Source organism: Apodemus sylvaticus, chromosome 23 (assembly GCF_947179515.1).
Source record: "Apodemus sylvaticus chromosome 23, mApoSyl1.1, whole genome shotgun sequence".
Taxonomy (NCBI): domain Eukaryota; kingdom Metazoa; phylum Chordata; class Mammalia; order Rodentia; family Muridae; genus Apodemus; species Apodemus sylvaticus.
Genome location: NC_067494.1, coordinates 48,974,789 through 48,997,654, shown reverse-complemented (window position 1 = coordinate 48,997,654; position 22,866 = coordinate 48,974,789). Strand labels below are relative to the sequence as shown.

At 47.2% G+C, this 22,866-nt stretch overlaps 1 protein-coding gene across 8 annotated transcripts; it reads right to left on the bottom strand.

The window, feature by feature from the left end:
- Window positions 1-1,304: 1,304 nt before the first annotated feature.
- On the bottom strand, window positions 1,305-22,866 carry Ermard (ER membrane associated RNA degradation). Of its 8 annotated transcripts, none has more exons than XM_052169463.1 (18): window positions 22,745-22,866; window positions 21,937-22,105; window positions 21,220-21,359; window positions 19,859-19,960; window positions 19,073-19,162; window positions 17,326-17,423; window positions 16,593-16,729; window positions 15,351-15,465; window positions 14,608-14,710; window positions 14,188-14,217; window positions 13,340-13,408; window positions 12,207-12,380; window positions 8,531-8,614; window positions 6,574-6,650; window positions 6,085-6,210; window positions 5,606-5,824; window positions 4,329-4,442; window positions 1,305-2,184 (listed from the first exon to the last, which is right to left on the bottom strand). In XM_052169463.1, the coding sequence occupies exons 1-18, from the start codon at window positions 22,763-22,765 to the stop codon at window positions 1,995-1,997; spliced, it is 2,058 nt and encodes a 685-aa protein (XP_052025423.1). In that variant the 5' UTR covers window positions 22,766-22,866; the 3' UTR covers window positions 1,305-1,994. The 8 variants fall into 8 exon arrangements, with proteins under 8 accessions (XP_052025423.1, XP_052025429.1, XP_052025424.1 ...); XM_052169469.1 differs by lacking the exon at window positions 22,745-22,866 and adding an exon at window positions 22,646-22,737; XM_052169464.1 differs by lacking the exon at window positions 4,329-4,442.

The window sequence follows — 22,866 nt, the reverse complement described above, 5'->3', positions numbered from 1 at the left end:
GGCACATAAGTGAGGATATGCGCGCGCGCGCACACACACACACACACACACACACACACACATCACTCACACACTGCCCAGTGTGAGAGAGGATACAAATCACCGTCTATGAGGAACAGTAAAAGCCAGCGTCTGTTGATCCCGTAGGGACAGAGCAAAGCATCTGCCACATTGCTTTCCTTCCTTCATGTTGGTCATGAGGGGTGCAGGGGCCACGTCAGCATCAACACTGCGCAGAGGAAGACAAGCCTTCAGGGTTAAGGAGCTTGTCCATGGGCCTGGTAAAAATATGGAGCCGGGATTTCTCCAGTATTGGGTCTGCGCTGCCAACCTCCTGGCTGACCTCAGTGCTTCTGTGTGCTTCTCTAGGGTGACTCTTGAACTGATTCGTACCTTCTAGAGGCCACTGGCAGAGAGCCACAAGCAGGAGTTGAGAATCTCTTGATCCAGGACTGAACCAGGCCTTGGATAGGGTGAAGACTGCACACCTTTGTGGGATGTCACCTTCCTGAGATTTCCCCCCCAGTCTCCATAGCATGCACGCCCCCCCCCCCCCCGTTCCTTTTGCTCCCAGAATCCCAAGCTAGAATTACAGCTCACCTCTCCCGTTTGCTTCTAGCTGCTGGACAGCCTAGAGCGTTCCAGAGAGGCTTGTCCTGTTGGAACAGGGAGACGGCCTCCCACTATATGCTGGGAAACAGTCATTCATGGGTTTTTTTTTTTTTCTTTTTCATTATCTTTTAGAACCTCTGTATGCGCCTCTCTTGTGTCTTCTGTTTGCTATTTCCTTCGTAGAGCTGGTCACCCCGAGCAGGACTACATGTACCTCAGGGCATGTTTGCAAGTACAGGTAGCACCTTCCATCAACGGTGTTTCAGAACCTCGAATTGTACATGTATCATGCAAATTGCTTCCTCTTCTGACATGCAGGAGAAAGCCAGTCTCTAAATGTCTGTCCCCTGGCCTCACTGACACACTGCCTCACTGACACACTGCCTCACTGACACACCGCCGTGCTATGTGTTTCCTAAATGCGCTGGATGCAAAGCCTTTTCTTTCGTGTGGAAACACTTAGATGACTATTCTGACAGAAAGTACACACACACACACACACACACACACCAACATTTACCTTGCTTTTTAAGGTGGAGGGGTTGGGGATGGTCTCCTTACATCTACTAGGCTGGTCCCAATCTTGTGAGCCTCCTGTCTCTGACTTAAGCACTGGCTTTGCAGGCAGGCATGTACCACTTCACCTAAGTGATATTTTTTTTTTTAAGGAAAAATGAAAGGCCACATAGAGCTCATGGTAAATGTTTTTAAAAATCACTTAATTAACAAGGCAGGTTCGGAGCAAGGCCTGATGGCTTGCGCTGAAGTGTGAAGATTTAATTTCAAAGGACAAACTCTGGCCTTGCCCTTCTGGGATGGCTATCAACTTCCGCACTACGGTAACAGAGCAGACCTCCTGTGCCCCTTGCTGCTACGCAACAAGTGACGACACACAGAAAGGCAGGCGTGTCCTTGGAGTGACGGGCTGAGAAAGGCATGCGCAGGAATTATGTTTCTCTGATGTGACGCAGGACATATCTTCATGCATGTGGGTTCCGCTCCCTTCAAGTGATGCAGTACAGGATCCAGGATCCTGTGCTCCTGATGACACAAGGACAGGTCTGTATGCATGAGAACCAGATGTCCTTGAAGTGTATAACCTGTCTGTGGACCATGTGTTCTTTATGTGACTCACTGGAGAGAGGGCACCACGGAGATGATGTTCCTTTAAAGATGCTAAATCTGAGGGAACAATTAACTCCCAAGTTTTGAACAGCAACTTGGTATTTTTACTTTCATCCAGAGGCTGACTGTGAGTTGGGGATCGTGGGGAGTAAAATTCAATGGGACAGACAAGATGTGCAGCTGCCACCAAGTGCTACCAAGGCCTCCTGTATAGCTCAGTGTCACAAACAAAAATAGCTTGATTCATGATTTCTCTATCAGCTTGTATCAACTTTATTTGTGTGGGGTTTTTTGGCTAAATGTATTAACATTTGTTTTTTCTCACTGAAAGTCCAAATTCTTAACAAAACTGCATGTGTAAAAGTGATGGTTTCATTCCATTTGTTCTTCTCTCGGCTGGTATAGACCACTAGGTTCTCAGTGTACTGTAGGACCAACTTTAAGAACCTGTTAAAAGGACAGTGAGAAATGTTAGCGTCTATGTCTGTTCTATTATGGAATGTAGCAGCAGACATGTCTTGGCTTCTCTTGGAAATATTGCTAAATATTACTAAAAATACAACTGTTTGGATTCAAGAAGAAGAAATGCATGCAAAATGAAAATAGGAGAAACTGGTAGAGAAAGGCTGAAGGCTGGAATGCTGGGGCCAATGCTCTCCACACTGGGATGGGTCTTGTAAGACTCGAGATTCTTTTCCCACTCTTAGATCTTGACATGGTGCTTCTAAGTGATGGAACAGTTCCAGAGACTGCAGGGCCATCTGGCTCAGACTGACAGAGGACAGACACACGGTGAGAGAGGGTCCTGCCCACAAGTTCCTCTGGTGCTGAGGCTGCACTGCTTGGCTTTCTTTCCTTGTGTTGATGTTTCTCTCTGAAGAGAAACACCATTACGATGACACAGTGGCCACTAACAAAAGCAGTCTTCCTTAAAGTTATCCCTTAAGATGGAAGCACTTTCCAACTCATTATGATACACTGCACTTTTACATTCTCAGGTTTACCCCCAGTTTTTCCAGTACCATAGACTTCCCCATAGTTGTTTACATTTTTTTTTTCATCAAGATATGCTATAGGAATGGCACAGTGAAGCCCACAGGGCCTTTGTCTGGGGAGTGGTTCTCCTCTGGGACAGGTTTATTCCTCAGGGATACTGAGAGGCTGCATCAGCATGTGGCCAGATATCATGGGTGACAGTATCACATAGTACACAGAGAAGTTCCAGGGCAAGCACCACCAGTGCTAAGGCTCAATACCCAATGTTGTCACCAGTGGTGCTAAGGCGAGTGCCCCAATGTAGTCACCAGCCCTGCACACACTTGCCAAGGCTCTACTTGTCCATCCATGCCCTACTTTCATTTCTGTTATTGTGACAAAATAACCTGACAAAAATCAACAGAGGGGAAGAAGAGGACTTATTTGGCTTAGAATTCCAGATGACAGTCCATCACTGCACAGAAGTCAACAGCAGAGAGACACGGATGCAGGGATGCTGCCTGCTTGTTGGGTACTCGGCTGACCCTCTCTCCTCTCACATAGTCGACGGTCAGAACCAGGGAATGGTGCCACCCACATGGTCTCCGCCCTCTCACATCAATTAACAAGACAATCCCTACAGACATGCCCACAGGCCAACCTGATCCAGAAAACTCCTCAACTAGAACTTGAGACTCCAGGTCTTCAAGTTGACAACAAACACTGACCAGTACAGAGCAGGTGAGATGGTGCAGCAGGCACGGCACTCGCCACACAGTCCTGAAGACCTGGACTTAGTCGCCAGAGGGGCTGGGGCTGTTCCTTGACTTTCATAATTCCCCACCTCCCCCAGTCCCCTCCCCTAGAGTAATCTAAATACTAGCACTTAGAAAGCAGAGGCAGGCTGACTTCTGTGAATTCAAGGCCAGCCTGGTCTATACAGTGAGTCAGGGCCAGTCAGGGCAACCCTGTCTAAAACACATAGGCACGCAGCCCTCTCATACACACCCTACTTCAATCCATAAGATGCTACAATATGTAAGGACTCCTATTCCCTGACTAATTTATGAAAAACTTGTGGACACAGATGAAGGCTGCGTCACAGTGCTGTAGTCAACTGACCATGACACGCCATTTTACAGCCCTGTCCAGGGGGTGTCATGAGCACTGGGATCTCCATATGTGGAGTGGTGTACATAAAAGATTATCTTCCTTTCAGATTCCCTAGATCTGGATGTGGCTGAAAAGTAGAATCCTTAAGTTTGAAACTATCAGCTATATACAACTAATATGGCTAACTGAGTCACCTGGATGTGGTAGGATCTGCCTCATGGCCCTGACCTATGACCCTCCTGCAAGGCCCTCTCCACAGTCTGCACTCAGTATGCACCTGGGCACAGAACTACAGCCTGACAAGCTGAGTGGGGTCGCAAGTAAATCAGGTTCAAATTTGTGATCCGCAAACTTAGGATCCAATGCACAGAGAAGACCAGCCAAGGACCAAGGAGAGCCTGTGGGGATTTAAAAACCATCGCCAAGGGAATAGCCAAGAAGAGTCCACCTTTCTTAAGACCACCTCGGCACCATGCCCTCTCTCCTGAGCAGGCGTGCCTTACCTCAGATACTGCTGTTGCTCCTGAGCGCCTTTGCCATGAACAGCGTGAACACTGACCAACTCCAGTGCGAGGAGCAATGACAGCAGGGAAAGCACGGCACGCAGAAGCCCAATACTGAAGGAGGAGGAAAGCAGGTCACCGTCCTGACCAAGTTCTTTCCGGTTTCATAAGGAAAAACAACCCTTCACCTCATCAACACCTTTTTATGTCATTACAAAATTCATACAGTGTATTTTGATCATACTTTTCCCCTTTCCCAAATGTTCCAAATCCTCCCCATCTCCCTACATACTCAGCTTTATGTCTGTAAACACGCTTGCTCTGTCTCAAACACACCCACACCACACACACACACACACACACACACATCACACACACCACACCACACACACACAGCACACACACACCATACACACATACTACACACACCACATAAAACTACCACAGAAATTAAAATGAAAAAACAAAACACAAAGGGGAAAAAAGCCAAAAACAAAACAAAAAAATATGGAGTTGTTTTGCCGAGACCTTTAAAAGCAAACACCCGGGAGGACCATTCCTCAGTCCTGCTCGGCCCTTGCTCGCCCCGCCCGGCCCAGTGCCTATCTTTCAAGCCTACAGGACGCGTAGCCCAGCCCCTCCTTGCTCTTCACATTCAGAACACAAGGTGACGCTACCCCCAGGCTGCAGCAAGTGCTCCTAGTCTGCCTCAGTCCCAGTTGTCCCCAGCCTGCTGCTGGGTCCTGCTCTGTGCCCAGCAGCACCTTCTGTAGCAGATCATCCAGGACAGGACTCTTACAAGAGCAGAAAGTGTGCTTAACTTTGCCAGATTCCAAGAAATTCCATTTATAGCCAGACCTTGTTTTTCCCATGAGACCAGGGGGATGCTTACAAATCCTTCGCTCCATTTTGGGAGGGGACTGAAACAGTACTCCATATATACACTACACGAGTGAGAAACATACGGAAGGCAAGGAGCACATATGTATGTGCAGTGACAGTAGTAGAAACACCAACCATTTAGCCCAGAGTTCTAGAAATGTGCCCCAAGCAGGTTTTTCTAAAGAAACTGTGAAGAACAGTAGTGCCAGCAAATTCAAGTGAACAGTTCCAGGGCTTAAACCCGGATGGTCATTTTGGATGGTGGGACCACACCGAAAGGCCAAATTTAAAAGTTCTATAAGCCGGTATACACTGTAACTACTCTCTGAAAAGATCGGCAGTCACTCACGCTTGAGCAAGAGGGGCGCTGATGGGGCGGGGTGGGGGCGGCCTACCTGCTGAGCATGCGTACATAGTTCTGACGCTGCCTTGAGCGCAACCTACGCTCCACCCATTGCCTGTGTCTCAGCTGCAAGGAGGCGATGACCTGGTCGGACACGCGCTGGCACTGCAAGCTGATGCCTCGGAGCACAACTAGGACTTCTAGAACGATTCTGGGGCAGAACAGGGTAGGAATGCGTGTGCTACAGAGTCCACTGAGCAGCTGGGACCACCTGCAAGTGACAGCGTAACAATCAGGGGACACACGGTACCAGTCACTGCCAGCTCCTTTTCCCTGAATCTGAAGTGGAACCTCAGGAAGAGACCCAGCAGGGAAAATGCAACTGCAGCGAACAGCATGCACGAGGGTGTGACTGACGTCACTAGGCACGTGGACCCCGTTTGGGGCACAATACTAAACTGCTGAAATTTAGAACGGAAACAGTAAGTCTGCTATCATTAAATTCTCCAGTTCCGCCGCTTCAGTACTCACTTCTCCGAGGGAAGCCCGACCAAGCCATTTGCAGCACAGGCACTCCCGGGCACGTAGCGGCAGAGCTCACACAGAATCTTGCTAATTAAAGAGTTGCAGTCACAGGCGTCAGAATTACCTTCCAATCTGAAGACACAATATTTAAAGGTATATTCCAATAATTAAAACTCCTTCCTTATTGGTAATACAAAATTATGCCTAATGCACAGCAACCTTGGTCTAAGGCGAGTCTGCTTTGCCCCACCCTCCCCATGTCCCCACTTCTCGCCCTCCTGCGTCCAGACCTTTGTCATATCGCTGACCCCGGCTGAAGGGCCCTTGATCTTCCAGGCTGTGCTCACCGCCGACTGCTGCGCCCAAAGTTCCCTTCCCAAAGGCTTTCTAACAGCTCTCCACAGGGAGGAAGATGGGCACCTGGTGCCCACTACAACGTCCAGGAGTGATGCCTACGACCCAGGGGACACGTGCAGCAGCCCCGGGGACACGCACCTGCCTACTTCCTGACAACACTCTTCTGGCAAGGGCGGCACAGGCCACACCCTGAGGCTTCTCTCACAGTTCAGCACCTGAGAGGAAAGAGTTGAGTCGTAGGTTTTACGGGATCTCAGACAGATGTTTTCGACTGTTGCAGATATTGAATCACTTCCTAGAAAATATCTGTCAAATGGTTACAGGCTGCATATCTGAAAGCCATATGGCAAGCCCAAGTACTTCACACGAACAGTTCAGACTACTGCTGTGGTTAGGACCATGTTTGCGGCATGACCCCTCACTTAAGAGGCAGCCCACCTCCCCTCCTCTGAACTGTGTGACTAGCTTAGGCAAGCGTTGTGTGAGTGAGAGTGCACGGCACAGATGATGGAGGTGTGCCAACACTGTCAGTGACTGGTCAGCAGCCCCAGGACGCCTCACAGAGGAACCTTCGGCAGGCTTTGACCCATGAAAACAGGAGCAAATGAAGAGGCAGCCGTGTGACACCGCTGAACGTGAGCGATTCTCTGCAGGGGTGATAACCAGGGCAACCTGGTTACAAAGCACAGGACTGTCACCAATTAGAAGACGGATAAGAGGCGAGAGTCCAAAATAGCCAGGGGCTGCCAAGGCCAGAGAAGGGGCCAGCAAAGGGAGACTGTCTCCAGACAGGCTTAGAGGCTCAGCAGTCAGTCATCACCCAGAACCTGTCTCTCCCGCCCTCACCGTCTCTTTAAAATACCTGTAGGTACGTTCTGGTATCTACCTTTCTAAGGATATCTTGGAAAGCAGATGCATGGGGGACACCAGCCATGCTCCTGCCTCCAAACCAGAGCCCACTGACATGGGGATGGGGCGGATTTGATGACCTGGACATTGTCACTGCACTGCTCTAGCTGTTTCCTACCTGAAACGTCCCTTCTAGAGAGAGCTTTTCAAGGCTGGAGCTCACAGAACTGACGAGAGTCAAAGCCCCTCGCCAAGGTTATAAAAGCAGAAGGCAACTGCTGGGAAGAGGGCACTGCCGGCTTAGCTGACGTCAGCTGGATATGGGTGGGGACTCTGCAGTGCATCCTTGGTGAATTGTCTCAAGTGCTGGGATGGACGTCCCAGACATCTAGAATCCCATAACTCCCTAAAGCTCACAGGTGACTGAGGCTGATTCAGGTGGACAGTCTCTTTGATCTTTTGTGGGGCCTCTCACCTCTTCCCAGGAAAGGTCTCACAGTGGATGCTTTTGTCAGCACTGGTCAGGCCGGGGTCTCTAGCATGGCCTCTCTAGGCCTTTCCCTGCAAGCATGTACCAGCATCTATGCAACAGCTATCCTGAGTGTGGCATTCATGGGGATTGTTCTGGTCCTGTCTCTTGCCGTGCACAAAACAAATCATCTGAGGCCTGGGAAGATGGCACAGTAGTTAACACCATATACTAATCTTGCAGAGGACTTGAGTTCAATTCCAAGCACCTGTTGTGTGGCTCACAGTTACCTCTGACTCCAGCTCTAGGAGATCAGAAGCCTCTGGCCTCCAAGGGCACCTGTACTCTCGTCCATACAATCTTAAAAAAAAAAAAATGAAATAAAATAAAAAAACAGAAAGCATTTGAGCTAATCTCTAAATTGGAACTACCTGGTGGAAAGTTTGCTTAAAATTATAAGTTAATAAAAGCTTGTCTTTTATAGTAGATGAAAAAATGACATCTCTTACTTGGTAAAACTTGCTTCTCCCTCTGGGCAGTGACGGAGCAGTCAGCCAGGATCCACACTAACTACTCCACATGTCATTCCTGAGACTAAAACCACCTTCACGCTACGACATAGAACCTGAGCTGCAAGCACAGTAGACTGAGCAACTTGACCAGGCCACACAGGAAATGACCAACTGGTCAGGAAATCTGTGAGGACAAAGCCCTGGGACCCTGCTGATGCATCTGAAGGAGGAGTGGTGTCCCTTCTCCCGCCCCTGCAGTGCATACCTGCTTTTGAAGCTGGAAGGCTGGGTGGCAGCGGGACCTGTATCCTTCTGCAAGACTGACCAGCAACTGTACTGCTGCTTCCTCCTGGTGTAGAAACAGTGATAGCAGTCGCTATGGGTCTGTGCTGGGGTTTGTGCCTTCTTCTGCATCATGCCATTTAGAGTCGTAGCCTTCCACTACTATCTTCAAAATAACTCTATTCAGCTGAAGCATGGTAAAGCTCTTCAATAAAGTAGGACGGACCTGGTGGTCAACCATAACCAACAAAGCGGTCAAATAGGGCTGACCAACCATAGTGACTTACAAAGATCCCATGCACCCTGTCCAACACAGCAAAGCTACAAAGGTACAAGGAGAAAAAGATCCCAAAATGAATGGAAGCATCTGTAAGGACTGAAAAATCAATACAATTAGAAGGAAAGTACATGACCATAAGCAGTTAATTGCCAAAGACATAAATATTTAAAAGACATAAAGTATTAAAGTATATTCTAACTGATATATAACTAACAGAGTGTGTAACTGATGTAAACGTGTGACTGAAAAGCCAAGTCGTCCCCTGGAAACAATGAAAGGTTGTGGAGCCAAAAGCTGGTCCAAGCCAGAAGCAGGGGCTGCTGTGCTCTCGATGGCGCAGAGGGAATGACTGGGACAGCAGCAGACTGAAGTGCCAGGACATGTGCCAACCTTCACTCACTGACAGGAAGTCACAGCCACGCCATGGGCAGCATCCTCATAGCAGTACTGCCAAATCTCGGGTGAGTGCTGGGACGGACGGACGGGAGAGGGCACCCACTCCTGCTCTAGAAACTCCATTTCTTAGAACGCACAGGCAGCCTCTGCACAGAGGGACATGATGTGTGGGGAAGGGCCTGGCTGCTGTGTTGAGGAAAGAGGAGGGGACTGAGAATGCAAGTGCCTCTCCAGGAAGTGATAGTGACTTCCTCAAGCAATGGAATAACACTGAGTAAAAGATCAAGACGTATCTTAAGACAGAACCCTGAGTATAGAATGTGGAAACAGGAAGGGCACCGTGGGAGTCTGTGGGTTGCCAAAGCAACCTTAAATGGGAGGGTGGGCTCACCACAGGCCTCAAGTCAGGACCTACTTGCTCTCGATAATTTCTTTTGTCTTTGAGACAGGGTCTTATATATCCCAAGCTGGTCTCAAACTCTACTTGGTTAAGGATGACCTCTGAATCCTTCTGCCTTTGCCTCCTGAGTGAATGTGCCACCACGCCTGGTTCATGCAGGCTGGGGCAAACCCAGGTATCCATGCATGCTGGTAAGCACCCTACCAGCTGAACTCTAGCCTTAGTTTTTGAGTAGTGCTCAATATAGTAAAAGGCGTCAGTTTCCCTATGTGATTCTACACTATTCTCCGTGTGTTTTCTGGGTCTGTGTCTACTTTAATGACATAGCTCACGTGGAACAGAAACAGTGAGAACAGACAATTCTAAGGCCACAGGAATGGGAGTTGTCTTTAATATCTGGAAAGTACTAAACTGAAGACTCAACAAAGAGCAGAGCTTCTAGCAGGAGAGCCCAGGGCTGGGTCCTGGTGACACAAAAGAGAGATACCAGTTCTCCACATGGAGTCTGGGAAAGCTACTAGTAACTTTAACAAGAAAACATAAAGCTGGATGCTCTATCTCACCCCTCAAAGGTACTAAATTCTACTTGGAGAAATGGTAAAATCAGAACAAAACAAAAAACCACTAGGAAAATTATGGATATTTTTATAAGTTTTAGAATGCAAAGAAGCTTTCAAGAATGACATCGAAGGCAGAAGCCAAGGGAAAGAAAGAATCCAGAGTTAAAGACAAGTCACATCACTGAGAAGAGCAGTGAGGTTAATAAACCAGAAGGAAATACACATGTGAGCACAAGACGGAAAGGAGTGACAGCCACCACTGAGAGCAAAACCAAGCAGACAGTTCTTCCTGCTCGCCACAGGGCTTTACCTCTGCAAATTCACTAACACTCCCGTCCGAGTGAGCACAGTCCGTCAGCTCGCCCTGACAGTCAGAGACAGTCAAAGGACGGCCCGCACATCCATGGAGACCACTTAGATAAGTGACGGTCTGCAACTGCAGTTGAATGACAGACAACTGACAGAAAGAACAAGCACAGCAGAGACCCCCAAACACAGCTAACGAGAATGCTGCAAAGGACAAAGCGCTGCTTCCCATGGAAGGAAGCGGGGACGTCCAACTTTCAACAGTTTTCATTTCTAGCAGTGGGGATTCCTGATGCCTTGATGTCAACTTTGCTTAGACTTTTAAACAGCTTTAAAAATAACTGTCAAGCATTGAAACTGAAAACAAAAGTGTCACCTACCCTATTACAACTGAAGCTATTTACTTTAAAACATCAAAATCATTAGTTTCAGAAATGTAAATATTCTGTTCCACCAGTTTAGCAGGCACTTGTGGGCATGTCCAACACTTGGCCAATCATGTTGTGTAACTTGCTCTTTGGGTTTTACCACTGACACGGCTAGTAAGAACAGATGATAGCGCCCAGGAACTGCACGTTCAGTACTTAACTGGACTGCCTTAGCATGGGAAGGAAGAGATCCATAGGGAGTGGCGCTGTTAGGACATGGTGAGGTTTCCTGGAGGAAGTGTGTCACTGGGGTGAGCTTTGAGGATTCATATGCTCAAGCCAGGCACAGTGTTTCTCTTCCTGCTGCCTGTGGATCCAGATATAGGATCCCGACTCCTCTCCAGCACCATGTTTGTCTGCAGGCTGCCATGTTTTGACCGTAATGATAATGGACTGACCCACTGAAACTGTAGGCTAACCCTAATTAAACGTTTTCCTTTGTAAGATTGTTGTGGTCTGTTGGAAGCTATTTGCCACTTCTCTGAGAGAGAAAGAGGAGAGAGGAGAGAGGCGAGAGGAGAGGAGGGGGAGGGAGAGGGGGAGGGTGGAATGGGATGGTGGAAAGGGAGGGGGTGGGGGAGGGAGAAGGAGAGGGAGAGGGAGGGGGAGGGGGAGGGAGAGGGAGAAGGGGAGGGGGAGGGGGAGGGAGAGGGAGAGGGAGAGGGGGAGGGAGAGGGAGAGGGAGAGGGAGAGGGAGAGGGAGAGGGAGAGGGGGAGGGAAAAGAAGAGGGAGAGGGAGAGGGAGAGGGAGAGGGAGAGGGAGAGGGAGAGGGAGAGGGAGAGGGAGAGGGAGAGGGAGAGGGAGAGGGAGAGGCCGCCTGGCAGGCAGAGCCCAGGCAGGTGGGGCCTTCTGGAAGCATGGGCTGATAGGAGGAGGTGCACCTGAGTCTCAGGCCAGGGACCTAAGATTCTGTTGACCTTGGTGGAAGAAACAGAGATACTTTAGGGGATGGAAACAAATATTTTGAGTACATTTTAGAAAAACTGTTTTTGTTGGCTTGTGGCTTTGTTTTCTTGTGGCTGTGCTTTAGTGAGGAATACACCAGCTGCCGGCTGGTACTCAAGCAGCCCCCCTTCCCAAGAACAGAGGCAGAAATGCATTTCAAAGAAGACAAATTATTTTAACTCCAGAACCCTGACTTTCAATGTATTTGTGTAAATATTCTGACAGAGTAGTACTGTAACTCAAATTAAGATGAAAGCTTATCAACAGATGTAAGAAGACGTGTCCTTTCGCTGCTTGCGGCGGTGCATGCCGCCGGCAGGCCGCCCTCCTCCCCTGGCGGTACCTTCAGTTCCGACAGTGTGTCCTCCTCGGTGAATCTGAGCAGGAGCACCAAGGAGAAGGAGAGGAGATGGCTGGCCGCTGCTTCTGGGAATTCTCGTAGGTTCATCTCCCCGTGGCTTAAACGATCCCGGATGCGAGGGCCCTCCTGAGAGTTCAGGAGATCCCACAAGAATTCCTTTTAGAATTAACAGAGACACATTCAGTTAGAGTTCTGGGCAGACGGAGAGAGAATGGCAGGGGTCCCAGGCAGTTCCTGGCTTGGTTTTAGACGGACGGGAACTGTGAGTCTCACCCCATCCTACAGCTGCAACTGTAGTGGGGAGCCCTTGTTCAGTACAGCCTGCTGTGGGGGGGCGGAGCGCCAACCACCGAGGGAAGGAAGACAAACTTCCCTAAAGAAGCCCAAGTCACTGCTCTGGCTTGAAGGAGCACAGCCAGGCAGCTGTCCCTTGGCCCCCTGCTACCCCTGCATTCTCCATGGACTGCTCCTGCACCTGAAGCCAACAAAGATGGCTGCTCCCTCCTCTGACAGCACATGCCCAATGCCTCTCTCTACAAGACGATGGGGGAAAGTCAGAAAGCCACTGATGTGGGCAGACTGCCAGCAGAGGAGGAGTCCAGGGGACTCAAGACCAAAAGAAAAAGGTTATCAGCTAGATTAGTCATCGTGCTGTCTGAGGGCAGGGAGGGATGTCAAAGTCACACAAGGAATGGGAAGTGTAATCCAGCTCTTCTCTCAGTAAGGTGGAACAGACAAAAGGATTTACTACAGTCTGTAGAGAAGACTCACTGTAGTATTCATATAAAATATAAAACCTTGATTGAAAAATGGGCCAAAACATTAATCGTATCATCCAACACTTATTCTAAAAGACATCTGACTGTTGCTAAGTTTTACAAACAAATATATAGTCCTTTCTTTAGTAAAAATTCATAGACTCGATAAATAAAAAGTTTAGAAAGAGGACAGTCAAGTCATCAGGCATTCATAAAACACGAGGCCTACACTGCAGTCACTTCTGATGGTGATTGTGACAGGCCACGGTGACATCCTTAAGCAGGTTAGCTCCTGGGCACACTGCAAATGACATTCACAACCAGGAAGACGTGTGACTGGAGATGCGTGGGCTTTACCATGACAGGCTCTCCAAGGAGACCCGGAAGCTGGTTGATGCTACCGTCACCCATGTGCTGTGCCAGTATCTACAACAGCAAACATGACGAGTCAATAAGCTGACACATGAACATAGGCCACATACACAAGACCCAGACATGTACATGGACAGACATTCATGTGTACACATGCAATTAGAATCTTTGTATTTCTAAAGTTGTTGCCCTGGTTAAAAACAGTTGTTCACAGCAGTAGTTATAGCCAATGGTGTCCATTTGTTTCCATTTTCAAACTTTGTGTTTTGCACAACTACAGAAATAAGAGTAACAATATTGGGCCTCAATATTAACCTGAAAGATTGATTGATTGATTGGCTTCAAATCCTGCATCTACCTCACAAGTGTTGGGATTACAGGTGTGTGCCACCATGCTGGGTGTATTCAGTGCTGAGCATGAACCCACAGCTTCATGACTGCCAGACAAACGTTCAACTCACTAAAGCCCAGCCCCAGAGGCACAGTTAAATCTTGCATTAGCTTCTTCTTCTTGCCTATAACCGTCAACATTTTCCTGTAAGCATGCTTACAGTTAATCTTTGTGGGTTTTTATTAGTAGTAGTATTTTAATTTCACTTATTTTATGTGCATGAGTATTTTTGCCTGCATGTACATATGTGTACTGAGTGCATGCCGACACCTGGCTGTGTGCCAATATACGGGGGCTTGGGACCAAACCCAGATCCTCTGCAAGAAAAGCAAGATATCTTAACCTCTGGGCCATCTCTCCAGCCCTAATCATTGTGTTTTAATTTGTATCTTAAAAGAAAATCAATTTTTTCACATTTTTGTCTCCAAGTTTGGCTACTTACTTCATCAAACGTGGTATACAGAATTGTTGACTGCAGAAAAGGGAAGATATAAAAGAGAAACAATTAAAAAGAACAGTGGTAATACGCAAAATCGGAAGCAGTTCTGGCTTTAGAAAATGCTAATGCTTTCACAACATCATGAATTTTAAAGGACAATTTAGAAACAGATTATCTTACATAATCACAAGTCAAATAAATGTGTGCTGTAACAGAAAACAAAACACGGGGCGAGTGCATGTGTGCATGTGTGTGTGTGTGTGTGTGTGTATGTGTGTGGTGTAAGGGACTGGGGACTGAATCTGGGGTTTTGCACATACTAGGCAAGCGCTCAGCTAATTTTCTGTATTTAAAACTTTTTAATAAGCACAGAAACTTATCAACATAGTAACTATAGTTGCAGTGAGTGACAAACACATGTACCTCAGCTGTGAGCAGTCTCTCAGGACATTTGTTAACTGCAGCAAAAACTCTCCTGAGTCCAGCTTCTAGCTGTGACAGCAACAACATGGCGCAGTCGGCAAACCTGTGGGACCGGAGTATGTCAGCAGGTGTCTCAGTGACTGCACTGCAGCCTCCACTCAAACAGTATGGCACTGAAAACAAGGATACATAACTGGCTAATATGAGAAGCAAAATACTAGGATCCAATTCTAAATAGAATAAGGACTTTAAAGCTATTTTTCTTCCTTCCTTTTTTTTTTTTTTGGCGGGGGATGGGGGGGTGTTTTAAAGCTTGATGAAGCATTTTTCGTAGTTTCAGTAGAACAAATGTCATCAAGGACCTATAAACACTGCATCTGCGGATGGCCGGACCATCTGAAAACGCTCTGTGCCTGGCTTGTGCCTGGCTTTGTGTTTGAGGGAACACGTGGCTTCTCTGTCTTCCTATCCACGCCCCCAGAGTTCTCTAATGAGAGGCACAATGTTTTACTTATAGTAAGAACTCATTAAAATACTAAGAAGCTTATTCTAACAACAACAAAAACCGTTATATCCGTGGCACCAAGAGGATGATGCGGAGTGTTTTAAACAGTCACGGCTTGTCTGAGTCACCAGAGGAAGGTGTCGTGCGTTCAGCCTAATCTGAAACCTCTCACCTCTACCCCTCGGCACCGAGCAGGCCTGGCATCTCGGCACCAAGAGCACCGTGCCACCCTTGTTACCTGTGGGACTTGAACTTGCTCACTGCCAGTTCCCAATATGGCAACATAATTTTTAATAGGAAGTTGGATTTCATCATTACTGTCTCTAATGCTGTGAGTACCTCGTAAGTCACACCTGTAAAAGAGCAAGTATCTTTGTAAACACAACCACAGTCAGCAATGGAAAGATGTCAGGAATACATGTGGACAGACATGCCAATCAGTCAGCACCCTGGGCTGATGACTGTGGCCTGGGGCAGAACATCCCTAAGAAGGGAGAGCACCTGGCCCTCGGCTACAGAGGAGAGGCCTCGGCTACAGAGGAGAGGCCTCGGCTACAGAGGAGAGGCCTCGGCTACAGAGGAGAGGCCTCGGCTACAGAGGAGAGGCCTCGGCTACAGAGGAGAGGCCTCGGCTACAGTGGAGAGGCCTCGGCTACGGTGGAGAGGCCTCGGCTACAGTGGAGAGGCCTCAGCTACGGTGGAGAGGCCTCGGCTACAGAGAAGAGGCCTCGGCTACGGTGGAGAGGCCTCGGCTACGGTGGAGAGGCCTCGGCTACGGTGGAGAGGCCTCGGCTACAGTGGCGAGGCCTCGGCTACAGAGAAGAGGCCTCGGCTACAGAGGAGAGGCCTCGGCTACAGAGGAGAGGCCTCGGCTACAGTGGAGTGGCCTCGGCTACAGTGGAGAGGCCTCGGCTACAGTGGAGAGGCCTCGGCTACAGTGGAGAGGCCTCGGCTACAGTGGAGAGGCCTCGGCTACAGAGGAGAGGCCTCAGCTACAGTGGAGTGGCCTCAGGAAGGTGCCAAGAGGACAAGTGGACAAATGAATCTCTTCAGGGACTTGGGCAGCAGCTGAGAGTAGGGCTCAAGGTGCCCTAGCTGGGGACACTGACCTAGAAGAGTAAGATGTATTCTCAGAAAATACAGCAACTTTCTACTGTTGGCACCGCTGACACAGTAGCCACAAGCACAGATGCAGACAAGGTGAGAGGAGAGAAGAACACACACCACGAATGCCCCCAAGATTTCTGAATGGCAGCGCCTCTGAGGAAGACACCAGCTCTAGCTGTGACTCTCGGGGCCAACAGCCTCCCAGAGCGGTGGGAAGAGGTGAAGTTTAAAAGGGTCTTCCAGGGACTCACAAGGCTATCTTGGCAATGGCAGGGGAGTATTTCACCAAGAATTCAAGTCTGATGCTACTTACCAACTGTGTAAATGCTTCTGTGAAGACATAGTAAGGGGGAGTGTGAAATGTAGAACTTACCGGGAAAAACAATCACATCCTCTAAGTTTGCGAGTGTCACAGAAGGTCGATGTGCCAGTGGGACTTTGGTGTGGTGAAGGTAACTCTTCAGTAACTGACCCAGTCCTGCCGTCAACAGCAACATGGTAGAGCAGTATCTAGGGAGGGAAACAGAGATCCCTGGAGAATGAATATAGCCACATACGCAGAACATTTCTTAGAGAGGGGTATTAAAATCATGCAGGGAGGGTTGAAATGGGTCAGTGGGGAAAGGCATCTGCAGCCAAGCTGGATGCCCTGAGTTCAATCCCTAGGCCTGCATTTGGAAGGAGAGAACCGGTCCCCACTATTGCCTTTGACTTCCACACGAATGCTGTGGCACATATGGGAATAAATAAATGTTAAAAAAAAATAAGGGAATTAAGAAAGGAAACCATCAAACTTCAGAACTCTTCGTGGATGGGATGAAGCCGTACAACACAGAGGAAAGCTAGCGCTGTGTCAGAATGCCTGGGCTTTCCACTGATCCAGGCGCCCATGCTTCTTCCCAGGGGCAAAGGCGCTGAAGCACACGCTATCCCACTCTGGTTGCTCGGCTGTTGATGTGCAACTTCACCATCCATGTCTCAAATTCTTTTGTCTTTCACAAAGAATCATTTCTTCTTGTGAAATTCAAAACACAGCAAATTCTTAAGCAGATTAAGGAGAAAGCTACTGAGCCAGCCACTGAGCCACCATTGACCCAGCCACTTACTTCGGAGGGATGTCGTGAGGGGAGGCAAAGCCGTGCCACAGGACGTTTCTCAGGTTGAGTCCACAGGGAGACCCGATGAAGACTTTCAGGACGTCCATCTGACCCATTGAGACAGCAGATTACCGAATCGTGGAGTACGTCAACTCAGCCCTAAAATGCATGCTCTCCCTTACACCTAAGAAAGCCAGCATCTTCTGCTAGTGTAAGTAGTAACAATAATGAAACTAACATGAGAATGTTATTACATTTTTATTTAGTGTGTGCCAATGTCTAGAGGTCAGAGGAGAACCTGAGGGAACTGAGTCTCTGCTTTGGCCAAGTGTGCGCTATGGTTGGAATTGTTGTCAGCCAAGTGCACACTAGGGTTGGAATTGTCTGCCTTGGTGGCAGGCACCTGTCCCCAGCGAGCCATTTCACTGGCCTGAAATCAACATTTACTGAGTATTTAACACATTCTAGACACATTTCTTAATGATTCATCAACTCATTTATCCCTAGACCCTTGAGGAAGGCAATAATATTTCCCCCTGTGCATTTAAGTAACACAAGTGAAGCCAATAAACCCAGAGTTTCAGAAACCAGACCCGGCATGCTAGAAGCTAGCCATGCACTCAGAATGTACGGCTTTAACACGAGACATCAGAGGCACCCAGGATCTGGACATAGCAGAAAGTGGCAAATACAAACTCCATACCAGACAGCATGGGCCTATATGGTAAAAAAAAAAAAAAGAGACCAGCAGCCCCGGCTAGGCCTTGTCCAAGTCCTGTGTTCCTGCCTGCCTGCAAAGACTCAGGAGAGAGACCAGTCAGCCCTCAAGAAAAGACATGGAAACCGTCTTGGTTTATGGAGGGCTGCTGGAGAGCAGAGTGAAAAACGCTTTTGGGGCCTCTTAAGCAGAACCAGCAGGGGGAAAGCTCAGAGGGATTTAATCCAACATCCATGTCCAACAGCTACATCTCCCTGGGGCAGCCTCAGAACTCTGTCCCGGTCCCCCATTTTATATCCTGTTTATCAGCGGCTAAGAAAATCATCTAGAGGATGAAAGTGGCCATTCAGAAGAAGATGGCTAATGGGAATAGAATATGTTTAATGATTCAGTAAACAACAAGAGTCTGCAGTCCAGGCTCATCTTGGGCTCTCCATCAGAAAATTATTTTCAAGCTGGCAAGGGAGTGAGCTGTTGGGGGAGGTGTGTACACTGAAGATGGCCTCTCAGCCCCAAATGGGACTTTGGTGGATCTCTGGTACAACCAGGATGACCCTTTAGTTTGAAGTCTCTTGGTTATAGTCCCTCTAAAATATTCTGTAAAGTATAAAGGCGAATATAACACACACACACACACACACATATTATGTGTGTGAATAAGTCTGAATGGCTGCAAAGAGCATAAATTCCTACCTGTTAAAAACACAAGTATTTTAGGACAAAAATGTAATACTACCATTCCAAAGTGGTAAATGTAGTCTATGGTGACTTAGAAATATCATCATGACTACGTAAATGAACAAAGTGACGTGCTTCTGCCTGCCTCTCTGGCTGGATCCATATGGTTACTCTATCATCATCAATCTGGGGCGAGAGACCCTGTGGAATATGTGGAAGCGGGACAATTCCAGAAGGAAGAGAAGAACACACTTAATCGGTGAAATAGTTAATGCCTTCCCAGAGTGCCGGAGCTTTGGAAGACCAAAGGCACAGCCCCGGCCCGCTACTCTCCGCCTTATGTCTAATTTGCTCACTTACCACGGCATGTCCAAAGACTTGTGTGAGCTCTGCAGATGCAAGAAGATCTCTTAGGAGAAAGGGACATTCTTTCCCAATCAGTAAAAATACCTAAAATTCAAGCAGCCATCACATAATTACATGACAATCAGCAGTAATATCTTTAAAACAGAGCATAATGTATGAAGTATGGTACAAATAAACAATGAAAAGTGTTTAGACACAGATTTCCTTTCCTTTGTGTGTGTGTGTGTGAGAGAGAGAGAGAGAGAGAGAGAGAGAGAGAGAGAGGGAGAGAGAGAGGGAGGGAGGAAGGGAGGGAGAGAGAGAGCGCACGCTCATCAGCTTGTGCACGTGTGAGTGCTTTCAGGCACACATGTCAGAGGTGACCACACATGCCCAGGGGCCAGAGAAAGGCAGCGTCCTCCATCCCACTCCACCATACTCCTGTGAGACAATGTCTCTTACTAAAACTGGAGCTAGAATGGAGGCCGGAAAGCCCCAGTTACCCCGCCTGTCTCTACCCCCTCTCTGCGCAGCATAGTGTCACAGGAGGTCTAGAAGCCCATACGTAGCTTTATTGTTTGAACACAGGTGCTGTAATCTAAGTTCAAGAAGTGCTTACGCTTATGAAGTAAGTATCTTTATTTACTCACTCATCTCCCAGATCTCAAGAACTAGGATTTCTTAATCATGTACAAAGAGAATCATTGTATTTTACAGGAAACCGGTAATATAAAGCAGGAGAGCTGAAGTTCCTGTGTTCATCCAGGTAATCTAGCAGACAGTGAGGATTCTCACACTCACATCGCCTAAAGCTCGTTCCAGACAGGCAGCTAGTTTCATCACGCTGAGGGAGATGGCAGCAGACTGCGAGCTTTCCAAGGCATCAAATATCTCAAGAAACAACTGTTGAGAGGAAGACACACACTAGAGCTCAGAATCAATGAAAGATGTTTCTCAAGGCAACAATGTTTATTCATTTACTATTACCAAACTCAAGCTTTAAAGATTTAAAGATTTAAAATTTTTGGAATAAAAACAGCTTATATCGAAACACTATAATAAAGGAAATTATTTAATACCTAAGGAATTCTTTGAAGGTTCTTTAAATGTTTGTTCAAAGCACAAATTTGGCATTATAATTAATTGAAACCAAATATTCTGATGTGCTTCTTTCCTATAATGATTTTTAGTTTAGCTCTTCCATAAGGCAGCTAACCTCACTGTTCTAGAATCAGACATACTACAGGTACTGCTTTATTAAAGTCCTTTAACATGTCAAATGAAACACAGGAAAAGACAGAAAGCAAGGCACACAAGATCTGCATTAGAACTTACCCCATATTATTACCTTCTTTTCAATTCACTGTTAAGAAAGCAAGCACCTACTCTCTGATCTCCTAACCTTGTTATCTCTCTGGGAGGTCTGTTCTATGCGCATAAGTAGACTTTATCTTCTGAAGCCTAACTGAGCCACAAAGTTGTTCAAAGTATTATCTTTAACTCAGGCCTCGGATATAAACTACTTAGACTTCTTTTGCAGTCCCAGGGATCTCTTCAAAGTTGAAAGGGAGAGTGAGCATAGTAAAAATGCTTTTAATACATGGAAAAATAACGTAGTTAGGATCCCCACTACACCGAAAGCTGCACCTGATAACCAGAACTCAGTGACATCACCCACTCAAGACAGTCAGACACAGGCCTAGAACCCTGTGACGACCACTGGACAGTATACAAGCAGAGACCAAGAGCAGTGCTCTACTCTGCACATCTGGAGAGATGACAATGTGATCTGCCCTGCAGTTGGAGGTTCTCACTAGGACCCTGACCCTCAAATCAGGAACTTCTGTTGAAGAGTGGACCTGACCTTCAGCTAAGACATGTCACATAATTAGGGAGATAGCTTTAGGGTTCTAGTATTAACTGAAGCTTCATGTACAAGGCAATCCCTGGTGTCGTCTAAGAGAAATTTAGAGTATGAATAGTATGTGATGACACTGAGCATAATAAAATATAACTTTCGGTATATTTTATCTAACTACGTGTATCTACCTGCCTGCTTGCGACAGCAGACCAAAGATGGAAAAAGATACCCTTAACTTGCCAAGTAACAAGGATTTCCAGTTTGTAAACTCTTTCATTTCTAAGAGATGCAAATGCCAAACCTCTGGGTAAGTTGTCCACTGGTACCATGGTGAATATCGAATTTCAAACTGTACTCTGGTGAGAGATGAGATGTGTAGATGGATAGCCTCACTCACAGGACCCAACTGCTGCACACTTCTCCTATAGTCCAGACTTTGCCCTTATAGGAGGAGAAAATGTTTTAACTCCACAGCTCTATGTCAGGGGATGGAAAAAACATCAAAATCAGAGAAATCCTTTAATGACAAAATGTCCACAAAATTGAGCAGCTTATGACTGGACATATGGTAAGTATACTTGCAGTTCAATAGAAATGAACATAAACGGTTTTGCTACCAGAACAGAATGTGTAGCTGCAGGTTTAGTTGTTCTTGATCAACTACAAAAATATGGAATTTGAGAAATAACTCATATTGTTAATTAGGTGCTATTCTGTGTAACATGATGAGATGCTACCCAATTCTGTCTTGTCTTTTATCCAGAGAATCCATGCGGTATATATAGCTAGTGACCAGTGGATCCAAACCCTAAGATACTAGAATAGTCTAGTATCTCTTAGGCCCTGGCTGCTTGGCCCTTCTGGTTACATTCTTCCCCTAAGTAAGCATCTCTTGACTTTTGCATATTTCTCCTCTGATATACAGCTCTTCAAGAAGAACAAATGAAGGTTTTACTGGACAACAAATTTCTAATGTGACAGTATTAACTGACGCTTGAAGTACAGAGAGAATACAAACCTAATTCCGAGTAGCTCACACGGTCTGTAATTGCTTTCCATAGTACTTCGCCATTTTGAGTTACAATGTTATTGATATCACAAATTTCTGTGAGTTCAAACCCAAGGTTACAAATCAAGTCATGCACTAACGGAGAAAGGCATGTGGTAATGGAATCCCCAGTTAAAATCTGAAACATAAAACGTAAAAGGCACTGTTACATTCAAGTGGAAGGAGAATCCTATCTTAACAGACTGAACAAAGGCATAATAGCTATTGATACGATTTCTGGACACCATAATAGCTCTATGTGTAGAACAGTGCTTATTAACAGTGTCGAACAGAGGGTATTTTATGCATCTCTTTTAAATGTTCATTGTGAAACTGGAATCGTTTCGTTAATCACACTTGCTGCCTCTAGAGTTCGGAGGCTCGGGGGAGGGGGGGTTTCTGAACAAATGCATCACTCCTTTCGGCATTCCTTTATTATACCGCAGTTACAAAAATCAGAGATACTTTACAAGGGAGTGTGAGAAGAGGAAACCTGGCATCCTCGACCTTGGTGTGAAACACAACTTCCGCCCCAGAAGCACCAAGTTAAGGGTGTAGAGTGATAGATGCCAGCCCTGAGGTGATTTACCTTTTTCGTTTTTTTTTTTCACAATCCCTCCCTCCTCTCATCAAACACAGTGTTCTGTAAATTGACTTCCCCTATAGCTTGTAAGCGCACCCACACTCTCGCGTGACAGTTTCCCGCTGCGGGCCTGCTAGGACGGGTTCCTGGAATAACAACTCGGAATAAGCGATGAGACCCAGCGCTCCGCCCTACCTCCATCGCTTCCGGCTCCATGGCGGCGCTCTCTGATGACTCACGCGCCCCGCCTCCCCGGCTTCAGGGGTGCGGCGCTCTCTGATGACTCAGCGCCTTTCTCCTCTCTCCTCGGGCTTCCG